The 19,922-nt window shown below is 44.8% G+C and overlaps 1 protein-coding gene across 4 annotated transcripts in view; it reads left to right on the top strand.

Moving 5' to 3' along the window:
* The window catches only part of WDR4 (WDR4 tRNA N7-guanosine methyltransferase non-catalytic subunit), a 127,037-nt gene that overhangs the window by 79,437 nt on the left and 27,678 nt on the right, over positions 1 to 19,922 (top strand). For all 4 annotated transcript variants that reach the window (XM_078656376.1, XM_078656377.1, XM_078656378.1 and 1 more), the window contains exons 5-6: positions 4,050 to 4,162; positions 9,506 to 9,566. In XM_078656376.1, coding sequence (XP_078512502.1) covers positions 4,050 to 4,162; positions 9,506 to 9,566 — 174 coding nt within the window. The remainder of the gene's footprint in view (positions 1 to 4,049; positions 4,163 to 9,505; positions 9,567 to 19,922) is intronic.

The raw sequence follows: 19,922 nt of genomic DNA, 5'->3' as shown, positions 1-19,922 counted from the left end.
CTGAAAATTCGAATTGCAAAAGTTTGTCAAGAGAAAGGTGTGGACTGGCTAGTAGCTCTGCCGGTCGCCCTGTTCTATATGCGCATGGTCGCACATTCCAGATCAGGTCTGTCCCCGTATGAGGTTGTTTTCGGCCGCCCCCCTAACATGTGGGGTACTCCTAGACCCCGAAGTATTACCGATGTTTCAAGTAATATGCTGACAGATTACCTAGCTTCCTTGATGTCTGCCCTCAACTCTTGTCGTTCACAGGTTGCCGCCGCATTTCCAGACAATACCGAGGTGGCACCGCATGAAATCGTTCCCGGATCCATGGTCCTAGTGCGAAATTTCGATCGCTCAAGTCCGCTGGAGCCTCGCTGGAAGGAGCCCCGACAGGTCCTCCTGGCCACCCGTACAGCCGTGAAGTTGGAGGGACGCAAAGGCTGGGTGCATCTTTCGCATATCAAAAAATGTTATGGATTGAAACCAGTTTCAAAGAACATTTCCGAGGATTCAAAGGACTGCCAAAGTACTATTCTTAAGGACTGTCCCGCAAAAGACACTGATACTGCACCCTCCCTGTTAGAGAAAACTCCGCAACAGGAGTATAAACTCAAGTTAAGGTCTAGTAAAATAAGTCAGCCAGTTTGATTGTCTAAGTCCTCCCCTAGGTGAAACGGTTAGACCGGTTTCTGACATGTATAAAATAGACCCCCATAGTGAGAGAGTTAGTCAAAACTCAATCCGATGTATCGTTTTTCTATGTTTCATATTATTTCTCAGTATTATGATTTCCTGCACCAGTTATGCGTTTTACTTGTATTTTCCAGTTTCTCATGTAAACAAGTCTTCTAATGTTACAGTAGAGCACACGTTTAGTGATCTGCCTCCTCATGAACTCTCTTACCGCCTCGCTATGCGTAACAATTCTTTTATCCGCATGTTACATTATTCACACCAGACCAGCAATGCCACTAATTGTTGGGTGTGTGGTCGACTCCCCCCTTTCCAGACCCCGAAGGGAGTTCTGCCACTCTTTCCTTATCCATTTTCACATAATGGTTCGTGTGGAGCATGGTCCACGTTAACGTCATCCTCAACAGATATGTCTTTTCTTAACAGTACATGTTTCCCAGACAAGCCAGGTCTTCCCCACAGAACAGGGTTAGATCTAGAAAACGAAGTTTACAATTTAGGTAATTATTCTTCGAATTTCATGGTCCTGAATGTTCAGTCTGATTCCACTCCAGACTTACCTGCTATTTCAGTACTACCAGTCAAAGGCGAATTATGTGTTAGAAATAATGGTTCCGTACATGTAGGACATAGCGATTGTACTACTATTGTCAAGTACAGTGACAGTGGGAAATCTATTTTCAAAGCTTCACGTCATTCTTATTTTATTTGTGGTCAGACCGCATATGTTCGTCTGCCCCTCAATTGGGAGGGAACCTGTTACATTGCCTTCCTACTGCCACCTGTTTTCCTAGCCCCATCTGATTATCATAGAAACACACATCTAGTACACCTTAGACATAGAAGGGAGATTGAGTCCCCAATTGTCGATTATACTGAAACTGCTCTAGAACAATATACAGATTTCAATAGAGGTTTCTTCTTCTTTATAGGACCTATCCAGAATAGTAAGCTAATTCGTAGATTAACCAGAACCCTTGAAGCAGTAGTCAATGAGACTGCCTCTGCTCTAGGTAACTTAACTGAAGAGCAATCTGCTATGAGATTTGTCGTTTTACAGAATCGTCTCGTCCTTGACGTCATATTGGCCGATAGGGGCGGGGCCTGTAGAGTCATCGGATCTAGTTGCTGCATTTTCATTCCAAATAACGCGCCGTCTGTTTATTCAGCTATAACCAGACTCCATAAAATTGCCCATCTGTTACACCAAGATCCAGGCACCTGGACATGGTCCGGTTGGTTCTGGAATATAATTTCCGCTTGGGGATGGAAAGTCTTGTCCTTTCTAGGTATTGCAGTAGCGATCATATTCAGCTGCTGCCTCTGTATACAATGTGGCCCTGCGATTTGCGGCATTTGTGCTACCTCTTGTATTCCTAGTCCCAAGTCCCGTTCTAAAACCCGTTCCCAGAAAATTCGAGACGAGCAAATGATACTGTATGAAATGATAGATGGTATCATGAATATTGATGTTTCCTGATGGAAACGTAGTGACAAGGAGGGAATGTGGAAAAGTAAATTTTGCCATGTTCTGTGTCCCTACGAGTCCTCCATCATATGTTATGTGTGCATGATTAATATGCATATGTATTCCCCATGTTCGATTAAAGACGCAATTACAGTTGTGTCCACCTCTAGTATGCCAGTTTCCAGTTCTCGTGAATACTACGAATATCAGGCCTATGTAAAGATACGTTGCCACGTTTCTCAGTGTGCACGTTATTCCATTGTAAAAACCCCGTTTCTAGGCCTCAAAAGGGCCCGGACACCAGATTCAGCTCCTGTCTCCTGAGCCTCGCTGAGGAGCGATACAGCCCCCACCTGTATCCCTGACCCTTCACTTACTTCCTGCCTCACAGTGCCCGGTTCAGCCTGGCTCTGCCTCTGAGTCTGCCAAGAGTATGTTATGATTCCAGTTATCAGTCCAGCCCTCCTTCTCTGCATTCCTAAGCTACTGAATCGCATCAATAGTTTCCGTCATTGTCTAGCCTTTACGTCTCCATGTAAGAGAAATACTGCATTTAATGGTCATTTAATATTCTTCATCACGCACTACATGTAGAATAATGCATGCACCATTCTTAGTCTGTTAGCCTTTACCCCGATAACTTTTGGATTCTATCAACATGTTCTCTAAACATCAGATACTAGATACTGCTTAGGTACATGTCGCCCTGACTCTCCAGACTTCAGTCTCTGCTCCTAGCACAGAGTTCGTAGCCCCCAGCTTCTCCTAGTAATACGTCATTGCCAGCTTGCGCGCACCATTAGGTCAGAGGTCCCGGCTCCTTAGGTAGCCCCCTCCATGTTTCCGCCCCATTTATGACATATTCTGTTACGTTTGCATCACATGTCTATGTATACGCCTCTGTTACACCTACTTTCACCCTTATCTTTCGCGACTGCTAATGACCACACCCACTGCTCCGCCTATCGTATGTATTGTAATGCAACTGTTTTAGTATATATGATCGTGTATTGTTATTAAATGTTAGCGCGCTCATCCCAGATCCTGCCCGGCAGCTGTCGGGGCCCCCCTGTCAGGCCCTGCCATCCTATTCCTGTGCAGGTTGTCCTGTTCCTGTCCTTTATGGTGTAATAAACCTGCAAAACTCCTATTACCTCGAATCTTGACTCTTATTTATTGAGCTATCTGTTATTCATTTATTCATTCAAAAATAGAGGTATTATTTATTTATTTACCACAGTACTGTAAACTAGCGGCTAAGTGGTTTGCGCAGCAGGTGTTGGGTCTACTTGTCCATTGGACAAAGTAAACATGAAATCTAGAGCTCCTTGTCCCCAAACAACATGTCCTAGACGTTGGGAGATAGAAATTCCACACCCTTGTTGGGGTCTGAGCATGAGATGTCATGGACTGTGATTCAGTTTCTGATTATATTGTCTTAACATGTAAGGAGAGGTGTGGCGCCGCGGTCAGGGTGACTGACTCCGGAATCTGGGGATCACGGTTCGATCCCCGGCACCGGTGGCAGATTAGCCCAGCACCATGTGACTCTGGGCAATAGCTTGCCTAATCTTCCCGACGGCCCCCAGCGCCTAGAGACCCTAACGGGTGATTGTGCGCTTTACAAATGTGGATTGTTATTGTTATTATTATTATAAGTGTATCCTCGGGTCTGGTTCTGTTAGCCTCTGGCCCTGGTTCTGCCTCAGAGTCCTTATGCATCATGGGATGATCTATGTTCCAATTTCAGTAAAACAGAATATATAATCATGATAATCTTTTTAACCATCCTACCTCACTTGCCTCATTCATTCCAAATGTGTTTTTGGCGGGAGCATCAACACTAGGAGTAATTGGCTATGCATTTTATTGTTTAATAAGCAAAGTATTGTCTTTTTTTCAGGCTATAAGCCCGGATGACAAATACATCATCACTGCTGACCGAGACGAGAAGATCCGCATCAGCCTCCTCGGAGCTCCACATAACATTGTGTCTTTCTGCCTTGGGCACACTGAGTAAGTTATGGAAACTCCAATACTATTGGGTAGTTTAGGTACTCATGGCTCGGAGTTGCAATAATCCTGGTATGAAAAGGGAAGTCATTTCCATTCTAAATCCTTTTCCTTACTAAGTGCAAACTTCAGAACTGGCACGTGGGCCTGTTCTGGGATCCAAGCGGGTTTTTGTAAAGATTATTTAATTAAGGTTCGGGTTTATATGTTTTACATCGTTCGTTGGATAACTGCTGCAATATTCATAATTGTAAATTGCATTTAGCTTTTCATAATTTGCTAATGCATCTGCTGAGTTAAGATGAAGACAAGAACACATCCTTGCATAAGCTCACAGGAAGCAATGGCTGGTGTAAGGGTTGTGCCCTTGTAACATTCTTGTCTCTTCATGGATGCTTTTCCTGCCTGCATCAAATCATCCAGATTGTTTAATCCTAAAGTGGAAGATCAGGTGGCTTGTCCATTAATGCACGCATTTGACGCTGCTTCGAGTCCGTTCTGACAAGTCTCCAGGACCAAGCGGTGTTTCATAGAAGCAGTGACTGTCTTATCTTAACAGAACTTGATATAGCACACGTTCACCAATGGTTTGAGGCACTATGCAGCTAAAGCCAAGTTCAGGGTCATGATTTGGTGCCATCGTAAATCACATTTAAATGGTGTGACAATGGAACGTTAACTGAGCCAGTTGGACCATTTAATAACCAAGGTCTGGTTTTGCGATGCAGGAAATTGTGATGTGACATTTCAGCTCTGGGTCTTGTTCAAAGTTGACAACAATGAACATGATAGATAAATTTGGGCATATGTATGGTGGCACTCGTTTGCCCCGACTCTCGGAGCCTATGTTGGATGCCCATAACAATTGCGGCTGAATTGTGGCGGTAGACGTCCACTTTGAATACAGATTAAACTGAAGGCAAATGTGGCAAAGAAATCCATCAATAGAGAACTTCCATTGTTACCTCTCTGTAGCTGTTCTTTGAACAACAATCCTTCCTTTTTTTTGTACAACATATCTATTGAGCAAGGAAACCTCCATCGCTGGTTGTGTGTATCTTCAGGGAAGGTATGGGCACAGCATTTCTGATGGGGACACCTTTATTGCCGTTTTTTTTAACCTCTTCGGTGCTCAGGACGGCCCCCGGCTGCCCGACGTCACGGTGGCCGTGTGTGGACGACAGCCGGGGGCCGTCCGAAACACACCCACTCATTAATTCTCCCGCACAGCGGGAGAATTTGTGCAGAGTCGAAAGGGTTAATTGTGAATTCAAGTGGATTTTTTCATGTTTTTTTTTTTTGTTTTTGTTTTTACAAATCCACCACTGCTATTGAAACAAGCATTTGTAATGCAATAGGTTTCGCATTCGTGAACCTTTGAGCTATTCGCATTGCAAATACTACGTGTTTTAAAAAAAATATCCCAGCATTCGCATAAGTAATAATAATTCCACTAAGCAAGAAGAGGGTGCCGTACCACAGGCTGTTACTAAGTGTCCCTGTGGAGTTGTAAAGGGCCCTGAATTACCCACATAAGGTACTGCACCCTTAATGCAATTATAAATTAAAAAAATTGCAGCTGGGCATACGTTTTCATTTGTTTGTTTTTTATGAAAGTGACATTTTTGCTAGCTTACGTTTAAAAAAAGCACCATTTAAATGTTATGTTAAACCAACTTACGAAGCGCACAAATACCCCTAGGTGTCTCGGCGCTAAACAATGGTGCATTTTTAAAACTCAAAGTAACAAAAATCTCACTTCCAATAAAAATAAATGGAATTGTATGCCAAGCTGCAATATTTCTCCTAGAATTGCATTAAGGGTGCAGTATCTTTTGTGCCCCGTTACAACTCCATAGGGACACCTAGTAACAGCCTGAAGTACGGCACCCTTTCCTTCCTTAGCGGAATATCTTTTAGTAATTATGCTACTGTTGAGATTTTTTTACCAAAGACATAAAATAAGAAACATTGGGGCACATGCATCAATGTAAGGAATTGCGATTCCTTAATAGCGATTTTTAAGGAATCACTATGAAAGACTCGCAATTCCCTCTGCATGTAGGAGTCGCAAAATAAATTGCAATTCCTACACAGTCCCTATTAGCGAAGAGCAAATTGTGATTCGCTAATTGGGAATACCTTCCTATTCATTCCTATGGGTAATAGGAATAGGTAATCGCAAATTGCGCATGCAATTCAAGGGTGCAGGGGGGCCAAAAGGCCACCCTAATGCACCCCCAAAAAATGAGATGAGTGCATATGTGGCACATACACATGTCCTAAGGGCATGTGTGTGCGCCACAAGGCACTTAGAAAAATGCAATTTTTAGCATTTTGCTAAGGAATTGCAAATTACCATCAACTTGAAGTCGAAGGTTATATTTTGATTCCTTAATGCAATTCTCAGAATGCTTTCTGCATTGCATTTAGGGAATCACAAATTGCGATTCCCTAACTGCATTCGCAGAATAGGTTATCGCAAAAATTGCGATCTATTTTGCGAATGGCTTTGGGGTTGATGCATCGCAAAAGGCTATTTACCAGTGGCTAATGGGCCGATTCTGCTAATTGCCCCTCTTGCGATCGGTAATTAGCTTGATGCATGTGCCACATAATCATTTGCAATGCCAATAGCTCGAAGTTTATTAATGCAAGACCTATCGCATTGCAAATGCTTGTTTATCTTGCAAACACAATCTGCAGAAAGTTGCAAAGACCTTCTTTAAAAAATGGATGTCTGGCGACTGGCTGTGCTCGCTTGCTTTCCTGTTGAGGTCTTTGCTTGGATCTCCAATGTGAGTCGTCTCTGGAAAAGACAGAAGGAGATGTGGCAGATGGAATATAAAAGAGTGATCTTTAAAAACAAAAAAAGGCCATTCCCTTTTATACATCCCACCAACTGTACGTATTTTCAGCATGGAAAACATGTATAAATCCTTACATTGGCAAAACAATTGTTTTTAAGGGTTTCCGTATGTGTACAATATGGTGTTTCTACAGAAAACATGAAGTGGTATGCCTGAGAGAGCAGAGAAAATAGATTGAATCACGATTGGTTCAGTATTGGTTTGAAAAATCCACAATATATTGTGGAGACATTTCTTAGAGGTTGGATTCTCAGGTTTTTTGGGACACGGAGGAGTCCTTCCAGAGGTGCAAATAAACCAAGTATAAGAGGTTAAGACTGAATAAAGTGTGAAAAAGGATAACTTGATTGTTACATACTTAGAGGCGTATACTCTGGATTAAAAGCAGCAGTCTAGTAGGCTGTGATGGGAGGTTTTTCAACATTGAATTATACATGTGTTAATCACATTAGTTTACAGTAATGCAGTATTAATGTGCGTGCATCAGGGATATTATACAGCACATGCAGAGTGCAGAAGTGATGCAAAGTTTTAAATTCCTGTCAATGAATCACACTCAGATGGTGTGCCCATTGGCTGTGCATGGTAAGTGATTGCAACTGAATGCAGAGACTGAAGGCAAATCATTTAACTCACCCCCACAGTATGAACATGACGCACACCGTCAGGACTGGACTGTTAGCAGGCACCATATGTAAACACTGAAGACTGAGGGCTACTGCACCATGCTCATGTATCTGTCATTTGACTAGGCCTGTCCCCTTCATTTGCAACCGATGCTTCATCTAAGTACACGCTAGATGTGTCCACATTTCGGTATTGCAATGGTTTCATTTGTTCTGAAGTGACAAATGGATGCAGGTTTACAACATGGTGGTGGTTAGCAGAACTTTTCATAGTTAACCCATTAGCTGCGGCGGCTATTCCGCCGCAGCGCTAAGGGGGAGGCAGGGCCGCACGGCGCTCCCGTGCTTGTGACGGAACGGCTCCGTCACGGCCCTCGGGTGAGCTGTGCTTGTGACGGAACGGTTCCGTCACGGCCTCGCCCGCTCTTTAGAACGCTCAGCGCAGGCGCGGAATTCGCGGAGCGGGTTAGCGGGCCGTGACGGAACCGTTCCGTCACCAGCACAGCCCACCCGAGGCTCATGACGGAACGGTTCCGTCACGAGCACGCAGCGGGTTAAGCCAATATCCATTTCTAGATTGAACATAAATAGGTACAATATGAAGCCCTGCAGAACCCTCTTCTAAGTGGGTGAGAAGAGAGCAACTCAGGGGCCATGCTAGGGGTCTATCCTAAAAGACAAAGTAATGTAGAGCTTGCAGAAATTACACAAACTCCAAGCCATCCGACCCAAAGTTCACAGATGTCCAATTACAGCGCGGCACCAACTCAGACGTATAAACTAGTATGGCATGTGCGCGCTCACACAAACCTGACACTGATGACTCTCGAACGATTCTAGCTCACCCGCAAGAAGTGCTCTATTATATATCAGCATTTCTCAAACATCAGACCTACATTACAAAGCATTACAAATCATAAGCTCACATACTTTTCAAATGCACACAGCGGTGACCTGCATGCTTGCAGCATACTGCTGACTTGGCAGTGATTCACAGGTCTATTAATAGAACTGGAAAGGACAGGGAGGACTGCTTTAGTTCAACGTTAACAGCTTGTCTTGCACAGTAAATGCTGCAAAGGGGGCGGTAAACACATGGGATGTTTGGGGAAAACTGTTGTGGTCTTAGGCACACTCTCTTGAATGGATGACTTCTGTACGGACCATCTTCATTGGGGAGGGTGTAGAGGCGGTAAGGTTTATAGTAAAAAGAGAAAAACATGGACGGGCCATAAAAAAGACAAGCGCACACTGGTGCTGTTGACCTCGATAGGCAAAATGTGGTTGTTGGCTATTGCACACTTAATTTCTAGCTCCTGCAAACCGGACTCAATTGTTCATCAGAAAGAAGAACCAGAAAGATCCTGAAAAGGCAGAAAAGAAAACTCCCCAATATCTTAAGGGAGCACAAGTAACCACTCCCCACATGGGCATTTACCATCGCAATAGTGACTGTGCAATCGGAAGATGCCTGCTTGTACCTACATCCGGCTGTAGAAGTATGGACCCGACTAATGAGTCGGCGCAGATCCATGAGTGTTGTGCATGAGATGCTTTGGTTGACCAGGCTTATCTTGCCCAAGGAGCTGAGGCTGGCAGCCGTTCCTGCAGTCGCTGCTTCAGGAACATGGCACCACTTTATTGCCTTTAGCTGCTTGATATATAGAATAATATGTTTATTTTCTTGGTCTGTACTCCAAGCCTGAGGGCTAGTTAAGATTTGCGGATGTTGCAGTTCTGGTCGCAGTTTCTGTGAATACCGATTCTGAACATGCATCAGTCTTCTAATCGCTGTTATGGCCCATTCCGCAATCTTGACTTTGAATTGTATTTTTTTGCTTTCTCTGTAGGTTTGTCACACAGGTCCTTGTGCTTCCATCTGCTCCAGATCTGCTGATGTCAACCTCTGGGGTGAGTACAAGGATTTTTCTTCTGCAGCTGCAAATGTATTGTTCAGTCAAAAGAAAGCACAGGTGCCACTTTATTTCCTAGAGGAAATGCTAAAATGCATAAGGTTGTGATTGACATGCGACTCGTTATCCTTCTCTTTCTCCCTCTTTCTCTCTCTCTCCCCCCCCATCCCTCTAAATACATTAACATTGCTTACACACACCCTCAGGCCGCCTGCTTTGCTAAAATGAAATGCACGAATCCTGCCAAAGAGAACCTTGAACAAAGCACGCCACGATAAGTAGTCGTCACACAGCAGGTCACACTTGTAGAGAAGCAGTAACATCCTGCTAGTTAAGAGAAACATACTCACAGCCGCCTTCACTAAGCAAAACTAACCCATCTCCTTTTGCGCTTAGAAAAAATTCAAATATCAATGGAAATTATGCACTGAGGAAAGTTGTAGGAAATCAGAGTTTGAAATAATGGTGGGAGAGATGTTAAAACACTCTGGAAGTAAACATTTGTTTGAGAGGAATCCTCAGATTGCAAGTTAGGCAAATAGCAAGCATTTCCTCCGAGAATATTCTTGTGATGTGTGAGCAGTAGCAAAAACATTACATGTAAGAAATAATTTGAAATTCCGAAGACTGCCAAAAGGAGTACAAAGTGCAAAGTGCAAAATGCTTATCTAATCGTAATTAACCAGGGAGTAACCGTTGAGCTTATATCTCCCCATTATAAACCATCACAATTTTCAGTTCAAACATGGTTCATAAGTACCAGATATAAAGTGCAAGAACCTTGCTCAACCTAGATGGACCGTGGCCTGCCATTTGCCTATTGGACTTAATTCCCCCTTCATTACGTGGTTGTATGACATACCCAGTTGGTCAAGCGATCCCAAATGTTCAGAATCTTTTTCCTGGCTTGAATTCCTTAACATATATCGCTCTTTCTAAATTGTGGGTCGAGTGCAATCGAGCCGACCATTGCTGAAAGGAAGGGGGATTGGCATCTAGCCAAGCCGAGGCAATACACAGCCTAAGTATGGCCTTAGCAACAAAGATCCACCCCCCCTGTCAAATCGTGTCTTGCACCCCCACTAGTATCCCAGAGGGGGTTAGCGAGAGATTCAGGGACAAAGTTTCCTTAAAGTAACCTGAGATTTCCTCCAGCAAAGGAAAGAGACCGCTATACCTAGCAAACATGCACAGAATCAGCCCCATATTCAGAACAACGGGGGCAACTGGTTTTGTAGAAATGTGGTTTTCCGACCAGTATAAGTCTGACTCCCAGCCATGATGGCCCCCACAAAGCTGTCCAGGTTCTTCACCATTGAAGGAGCTCATAGAGCACTGGTGCCTCCGCCTTAAACAGGAGCCGCGTCAAGGGAAATGATAGCCAAGCTCTTTAGTTTCTGGGACCGGGATGCAATTCTGCAAATCACCCATACTCTAGGCCCACTAATGTTTGAAGGACACCAGATCTCTGTACACTCGGACTATATGCAACGAGTCCAGGACCAAAGAAAATCCTTTTTTAGCGGTGAAGCTATGCCTCAGGGACCTAAACCTCAAGTACAGTCTCCTTTTTCCTGCCAAGCTGAGGGTCGAAAACAACGGAAAGGTGCTGTCCGTTTTTTTTTCTCGTTTTTTTTCTTCCCTTCAGCTGCGGAAGCCAACAGGCTGAACATGAGGGCCCCGTCCCAGGAGAAAGGGCAGTGGCACACACCGGCCACCACTGAATACAGGGGCGCAGACTGCAAGAAATAATGACAGCCACACTCGCCGAATCGGGTGTGCCCTGATGGCACATTACAGGCGTCAGACACGATACCCGACTCTGGAGACTCTGAACTGGCCCTATTGCTGATCACTAATACAAGGGAAGAAGACAACAACCAAGGGAACCTCTACCTCCAACAGACGTTAAAGGAGTAACCTGGAGTAGATAAGTACTTCTATGCTGAGGGGAGAGAGGGTAGGCCTTTTTGTTTGCAACAATTTAGTAGAGTCAACATATATAACTATACAGTCTTGGGCTCCAGAGGCTAATACCTCGCCGATCGGCGGGGGCACGCTCCCACATTGAGGTGGGCACCCAGATGGGAGCTGGAGGAAAGTCCTTGCACCCTCCGGCGGGTCCACCGCTTAGCAAGATATTGTAATGCTGTTAAATCGAACAGCAACAGACAGGTGTGCCACAAGGATCATCACAGAGTCTGACCTTATTCAACGTATGTGTGTCGGACCTGGCGCGGGTTATCAGATCCCACGGGATGGGTCTAACATCTGACGCCGATGATACGCAATTGGTGCTAGCGGTACACAATGATGGAGGGGCAGTTGCGGCAAGCTTTCAAGAAGGAATGTTGCCCATCAGTGCATGAATGGCAAACAATTGCCTCAATTTAAACTCCGACAAGACGGAGGTGACGATCTTTGGTAATCTCTCCCCTGGCTGATACCCCTACATGGTGTCCAGAGAAACTGGGATCACCTACGTCCCCCGTCACTAAGGTTGGAATCCTGGGTGTTACGTTTGACGACAAGCTGTCTTTCATACACCATGCCAACACAGTTGTCTCCTCATCCTTTTATGTCCTCAGAATGATAATAAAGAAACTTCTACCTTTTCTCCCTATCAGTGTTGGTTGAACTCTCATCAGCACACAGGTTATGTTGAAGGTTGACTACTGTAATGGTCTCTTAATCAATGCCCAGGAAAGAGTCCTGAGTAAGCTACAACTTGTGCAGAACGCAGCCGCCAGGATTCTGTCAGGCACCCCCAAGTTTAAACCAATCTCCAAGGTGGTGCAACAGCTCCACTGGCTGCCCACAAGAAGCCGAACCAAACTCAAGGCGCTATGCATTGCATACAAGGCAACCCACAACACAGTACCTGAGTTTCTGAAGAAAGCTCTCTGCTCATACACGCCCAGTAGACTCTTGCGCTCATCAGCAACCAACCTGCTGACTGTCCCTCGAACCAAGAGAGCCTCATGGGGCGATAGACGATTCACAGTTGCCACCATTAGATTGTGGAACGCGCTTCCCCTTCATATTAAGACTAGTCCTACCCTGCTAGCCTTCAGGAAACAAGTAAAAACCTGGCTCTTCAACAAATAAGTCACTCGCTCCACTGCCTTTCCTTTTAGTGCACAGCGCCGAGACACCCAAGGGTATTTGCGCGCTTTACAAGTTACTTAAATAAATAAATAGACAGTACAAAACTGGGACTTTGAAGTGATGTTGGAACACTGTTGTTGTATTGTTGTGTTAAGATTGATGTTGAGGGGGGCACAAACAGGCCCTTGCCTTGTCTATACCAGGTTGGGGAAGGGTCCCAAATTGTCCAATGGGAGGGGGGGCATTTTGCCACTTGTTAAGGATACCACTAGACACAGACTGATGCTTCAGGCTTTAATGCATTACAACCAGAGAAGCAATAATTGGACATATGGAATGGAAGATAGCGGATTGTACATGGCGTGGCGACCCCGTGAAAAAGCTGATCACATGGAATGTCCGTGGTCTTGCAGCTCTGGATAAGCATAGAAGAGTGTGTGATTATTTGAAACAATATGGAGTCGCTATAGCATGTTTACAGGAGACTCACTTCTGGGGGAATCACTACCCTATATCACAACAAAAAGAGAGACAGGGTAGTGGGATACTCTCGCACCCCAGTGTCAATCTCATAAACAAAACAAGAGTATTCCAAGGAAGGATAGGAGACCATCAATATGGAGCAAGGAACGACTTCACTTAAGGCGTTTTTTTTGAAAGAAAGCCCTCACTCACCACCTAGTGATGACATGCTTCATCATCGGGCCCCACAGAGGGAATCTAGCATCCCCTCTGTGTGCTGCAACGCCAGAACTACTGCGGAGCGGGTAGTGGGTAAGGACAGTGATGTGCAAAGAATATTAAGTGAGTGATGTGAGGTTTAAAATCAGTCTGTAGTGTATCAAAACAATTTTATTAGGATCACTAAGGACTTATCAATAAAATGATGTGTCGGAAATGCGTCCACAATTATTCAAGTGGTAGTTTCCTTAAGTCAGTCGACATGTTTCAGCCACGAAACGGTGTGAATTTACCTGGCATTCTTCAGGACTTTGTGTGAATAAACCCTGGCGGCATGGACTCGCTAAGGTCCACCCTAACCTAGGGACGTGAAAGTGAAAATAATTAATGAAAAAGTGCAAAAAATTAGAAAGAAAAGCTGTCTTTCTAATAACTCCTGGTTTAGGAGGCTTCCGATTTTACGGTTTCTGCACCTATTAGGGAAAGAAAGGACAGAGACAAACATAAAAACAAAACATACAATCAGTTGTCTTATTGATTGCCTATTTACAGTCCAAGGTGCTCCAGTTGGTGGTATCAGAGACATCATGTGGTCGAATAACAGTATAGTTAACACCACCTAGGTCCCCAGAGTATAGAATATTATGGGTAGGTAGTGCGTAGTGCTATACGTGCTATGTACAACGCGTGATATTTACAAGGGTTGTGGGTTAAAAACGCTATCAACCTAAAATTGGGCGCGATCAGAAATCGTGCCGGAAAGTTAAAATCAGGGTAATTTCTCACTTTGATAGTGTGATAAATGCACACCATGGGTCACAGGAGGGGGGTGGAGGCGTAATCTGCACACCCTGTGGTCATCAGAAATAAACAAAGAAATAAGGTAAGGCAGATGCAACACTCAGATCGGTACTTAGCTTAGTAGGAGGTAGAAGGTTTGTGGCTCGTCTGTACTCACGCCCTCAACGCTCGGCACCCTCAGTATACCTAAGGCGACCCTCTGCTGGACCCCGAAGATGTCCGCTCGAGGTAGCGAGGACGCTTAAGTAAACACTCCGTTTCACCGCTTCCGGGTGGGCGCGGTCAACCTGCGTCAGTGCGTGCACAGCGGGCCAATCAATGCGCTGTGGGCGCCGGGAGTATCTAGCCAATGGTTGACGAAGCGTCGTTGTTAATGGCAACCAATGCTATGCGTCTACCCGAATCACTGCTGATCGGTTCCGCTGTTACTAAGTACACGGCAGTGGTGATTTTGAAAAAATGCAACGTCGCGGTATCAATTTTGGAACACACGGGACATTGACATTGGAAATGACTGGGTTTTGTTTTCTTTAGAAAAAAACGAACGAACGAATGCGGGGGCATTGTGAGAGCATTGCTTGATTGCGTGAGCCTAATGTCACAGGTACAGATAGCCTCAGCATCAGTTAAGGACAGAATTCCGCTGTTACTAAGTACACGGCAGTGGTGATTTTGAGAAAATGCACCGTTGCGGTATCAATTTTAGAGTACACGGGACATTGACAGGAAATGACTGGGTTTTGTTTTCTTAAAAAACGAACGAATGCGAGGGCATTTTAAGATAAGATGAGCATTACTGGATTGCGAGAACCTAATGTCACAGGTACAGATAACCTCAGGATCAGTTAAGGACAGAATTCCAAGGGATGTCATCGTTCATCCCCTGGAGGTGGGTCCCAAGTCTATAGACCCACCTTTGCTCTTTTTCAAACAGACGGCGATTAATGTTGGTACCAGTACCAATGTGTTCTATTATTGTCCACTTCAGATCGTTGGTAGTATGGTTGCGTTCCAGGAAATGTCTGCTCATTTTTGTGGTGGATTTTTTGCATCTAATGTTTGAGCGATGCTCGCAAATTCTCTGTTTCACTTTCCTCCCAGTCATACCCACGTAACGCAGGTTACAAGGACAGGTGACGAGATAGACCACATTCTCAGTGTTGCAATTAGTGTGAGCTCGTTGGGTCCAGGTTTTGCCTGGTTCCAATTCCAAGGTTTTAGTATGTGTGGTCAAATGGCAAACGCTACAATTGGAGCAAGGATAATGGCCCACCACTTGGGGGAGACCCCAGGCATCAGTTATTGACCTTGGTGTGTCAGTGATCGTTGGTAAAGGTCTAGTGTGGACCAAAGCGTCTTTGACGCTTCTACCTTTCTTAAAGGAGAACAATGGTTTTTCCCAGGTTTTTTTGGTACTCGTTAGGATTCGCCAGTTCCTATTGATAGATTTTTTCATTAGGTTGGATAAGGTGCTGTACGTTGTTACACATGTCAGGGGGATGTCTTTATCTACATGTGTCTTATCCTCCAAGAGTACCTCCCTTGGCTGATTGCGAGCTCTCTTGTAGCCTTTGTTCAGGATTGCTGTTGGGTATCCTCTGGCCTTCAATTTGGTTGAGAGTTCGTTGGATTGTTCCTTAAAGTCGTGTAACTCGGAACAATTGCGTCTTAGACGTAGGAATTGCCCGTAAGGTAGGTTTTCTTTTAGCGGGCGTGGGTGAAAGCTGGTGTATTCCAAGAGGTTATTTTTTGCAGTCGGTTTATGGTAGGTTTTGGTTTTCAGTTTGGTTCCTGCGACCTGAATGGTGACATCCAGGAATGTTGCCTCAGTCTTGCTGATTGTATGAGTAAATCTCAAATTGGGGTCAAGGTTATTGATCCAGAGTAGAAAGGTCTGGAGGTTTTCCTCGTCGCCTGTCCATAGAATCAAGACATCGTCGATGTAGCGACGCCATGTTTGTATTGACTTGGAGAAGGGGCTAGTCGGGGGTAGGATGTATTTAGCCTCAAAGTCTGCCACAAAGTCCTGCTACGCTCGGGGCAAAGGTACTGCCCATCGAGGTCCCGGTGCATTGAAGGTACATATTACCTTGGTATGAGAAGAAATTTTCTTTGAGTGCCAGAGTCGCACACTGTAGAATGAAATTTTTCGAGGCTCGGTGGGTCCAGTTAGTAGAGTCAAGAGCTGCTCCCAGGACCTTGATTGTGTCGTCCTGGGGAATACTGGTGTACAGGCTCTCGATGTCGAGTGTTACAAGGGTAACAGTATTTTCGGTAAAGCTTAGACTCTCCAGTAGTTGGAGGAGACTCTTGGTGTCTTTGAGATAGGTCGGCGTACTCTGTACCAACGGTTTAAGATAGAAATCGCACTTTCGACTTTCACGTCCCTAGGTTAGGGTGGACCTTAGCGAGTCCATGCCGCCAGGGTTTATTCACACAAAGTCCTGAAGAATGCCAGGTAAATTCACACCGTTTCGTGGCTGAAACATGTCGACTGACTTAAGGAAACTACCACTTGAATAATTGTGGACGCATTTCCGACACATCATTTTATTGATAAGTCCTTAGTGATCCTAATAAAATTGTTTTGATACACTACAGACTGATTTTAAACCTCACATCACTCACTTAATATTCTTTGCACATCACTGTCCTTACCCACTACCCGCTCCGCAGTAGTTCTGGCGTTGCAGCACACAGAGGGGATGCTAGATTCCCTCTGTGGGGCCCGATGATGAAGCATGTCATCACTAGGTGGTGAGTGAGGGCTTTCTTTAAAAAAAAACGCCTTAAGTGAAGTCGTTCCTTGCTCCATATTGATGGTCTCCTATCCTTCCTTGGAATACTCTTGTTTTGTTTATGGGAATCACTACCCTGTCACAAAAAACGATGCGAGGGAGTCTCAGAGGTCTTGTGAGGGAGTGATGTCGTTGGTGCCAGTGCTGGGGTTGGAGAACTCCTTGACGATGCTGAAGAGTTCCTTGCTGTCGTGGGTATTGTTGTCCAGTCGTTCCTTCAGGGATTTCTTCTTGGTGGTGCGGATAAGCTGGTGGTGCTTGCGGGTAGCGTGTTTGAGGGCAGTCATGTTGGTGGTCCGGTCGAGGAGCCAGAATTGAAGAGAGCTCTCCCAGCAGCCCCACATAAATTGAAAGAGTGGTAGGAAGCATGAGCAGCAATGCTACTAGGTTTGCACAGACTAGAAAAGCACATACATACTGCACGTAGACGGAGACTGCACATGGATGGGGATAAAACCAGGACACTGCTGGCACACTTGATCAAACAAGAGGTAAATGAAAACCCTATCGTACAGATACGGGACAGACAGGGCGAGGCTGTATTCTCTCAGACAGCAGTTGGCAAAGCCCTCGCAGACCACCTAGAGGAAGTTTATACAGAACGATCCCTCTCATCGCAGGACAAGATCCGTGAACGTTTAGATGCAGTTGAGCTTCCCCGGCTAGCGACGGAGGAGAAGGAGACACTAAATGCCCTAATTCAGAAATAAGACCTTCTGGCAGCCATCCAGCGTATTAAAACGGCTAAGAGCCCTGGAGCGAATGGGCTGCCCGCAGAGTTCTATCGAAGCTTTGCCCCTCTGTTGGCCGATTACCTGCTAGAAGTTTACAACGAAGCGTATGAAACAGGTGTGCTACCTCCATCCATGAGTGAGGCCCTGGTGGCTATGATACCAAAACCAGACAGGGACCACTCTATTACCTGATTAGTATAGGCCAATCTCCTTATTTTATATCAATGTAAAAATATTGAGTCCTATCATGGCAGCAAGCCTTCTTCTGTGGATACCCCACATAGTTCGGTCCAGGACCAGGGCACTTTTTACAATACGAAAAAAGATCAAGCGTGACATGTGACATACGTCTGGGGTTTCTAGTAGAAACGACCAATATATTGTCGGTAATGCTCTAAATGGCGCAAGCCAAGAGATTAATATCGCACTTAAATAGATCTCTACTAGAGGACTTGCTAAACACATTACCAGTAAAGTGAAGATGGAATGCCGTGATGAAGGAACCATTATCGGATAAGGAATGGGAAAAAGTTCAGGAATGGGTGCGTACAGTTAGCTCCAACACTCATTTTATGCTCCTACAATACAACATGGTGCATCAAGTCTACCTCACCCGGACCACACTACATAAAATTTTACCGGCGCGCATGGTTTGGGCGTGTTTACAGTTCAGCACTTACTTGGACACTATAATCACACATTTAATAAGGGCGACTGGATGGACGATCCCCAAAAATATCCGACAGGTATTGATGGGCTTACTCCCCACCCCAAAAATAAAAAATTAAACAGACGATTTAGAACACTGGGTTTAGTGATAGCGAAAAGTTGCATAGCTATCAGCTGGCTCAGACCCCACAATCACAGGTAGAGGAATGGATGAGAGATATGAGCGAATGGGTCACTGCGGAAAGAGTGCAAATGAAACTAGTGCGTACAGATGCAAAAGTGGAGGAGGCCTTTTTGGCATGGTCCCAGATGTCAGCGGACCTCAACGAAAAGCAAGACTCCAACTCGGTCTATGGGAACAGCGGTGGGGGCCGGCACGGGGAGGAAGAATCTCGATGGGCAGAGGACATGTACCAATGATTTCATGTGTAATAAGGCGGTATATTAAAACTTGACATGGTGGTATGTATGGAGATAGGGAGAGGGAGGGAGGGGTGAAGGGTAAACAGTTGGGGTTGGTATGACTCATATAGACAACACATGATGCATAATAAGTTTATGGAATATTCTGGAATGAGTTAACAAACCGAAAAAAAAATATTGCTCTTAATGTCCATTTTTCTCCGAATTTGTGGATCGGCCTTCCCCATAGTGGGATGACTTACGTTACAGAATATTTGATTGTGTTGGATGTTGGTGTGATAACACAAATGCCAATAAAGTAATTTTCAAAAAAAAAAGTCTGATGACCATCCATAACCCAATTGCAAGGTAAATTAATATTCAGGTCTCCGCAAATTATGATAGGTAGGAACCAATGTGCTAGCTCGTTTGTGAGCCAGTCGAAAATCCCGGGGTCATCAGCGGTGCTACCATAAACTGAACATAAAGTACAAGGAGAGAAAGATTAGAGCCGACATTCAGTTAAAACCCACCTCCCATGGGGGTCCAACTTAGTTTGCACGCATTGTAGCGTCTTGCTCCGGGCTAAAATTGCTACCCCTCTAATGCGTACGCTCTGTGAAGCCCCCCTAAGAGGGTGTATCCCAGCGTATTTAATACTCCCTTCTGTGCCACTTTGATGCGAGTCTCTGCTGGCAGACTAAATCTGCACCCAAGAATCGCAGTCCTTCTGAGACTTTCTGTCTTTTCTGCAGATCATTTAATCCGCAAACATTAAGGTTGACAATCCTAAGATTCTCTATATTTGGCATTCTAACATAACTGAGTTACTCCATACAGCACCTGAATTAATATACACAATACTTCCTCTTGTCGCCCTAAATAAACAGTATACGAAAAAAGACCTTATAATTAAACATACCATCCTAATTGTGTGGCCTCGCTCTGCGCCCTCCCCCAACAAGCACCCCCGGTCTCCAAAAAAAACATCCAATTGTCACTGATGTTTAACTAAAATGTTGTATGAAAGGTGTTTCATGGGCTTCCAACCCACAATGGTAAAAGTGGTCCTTTAAATGCTGTGCAGGTTTACCTGGATGTCATTTGCCCCTGCCACCCTGCTGGCAGGACTTCCATGTTCATGTTACCCTCGTTAAAGCT

The sequence above is a fragment of the Lissotriton helveticus genome, chromosome 8 (assembly GCF_964261635.1).
Source record: "Lissotriton helveticus chromosome 8, aLisHel1.1, whole genome shotgun sequence".
Taxonomy (NCBI): domain Eukaryota; kingdom Metazoa; phylum Chordata; class Amphibia; order Caudata; family Salamandridae; genus Lissotriton; species Lissotriton helveticus.
Note: the sequence above shows the minus strand (reverse complement) of the source record. Positions and strands in the feature narration are given on the sequence as shown.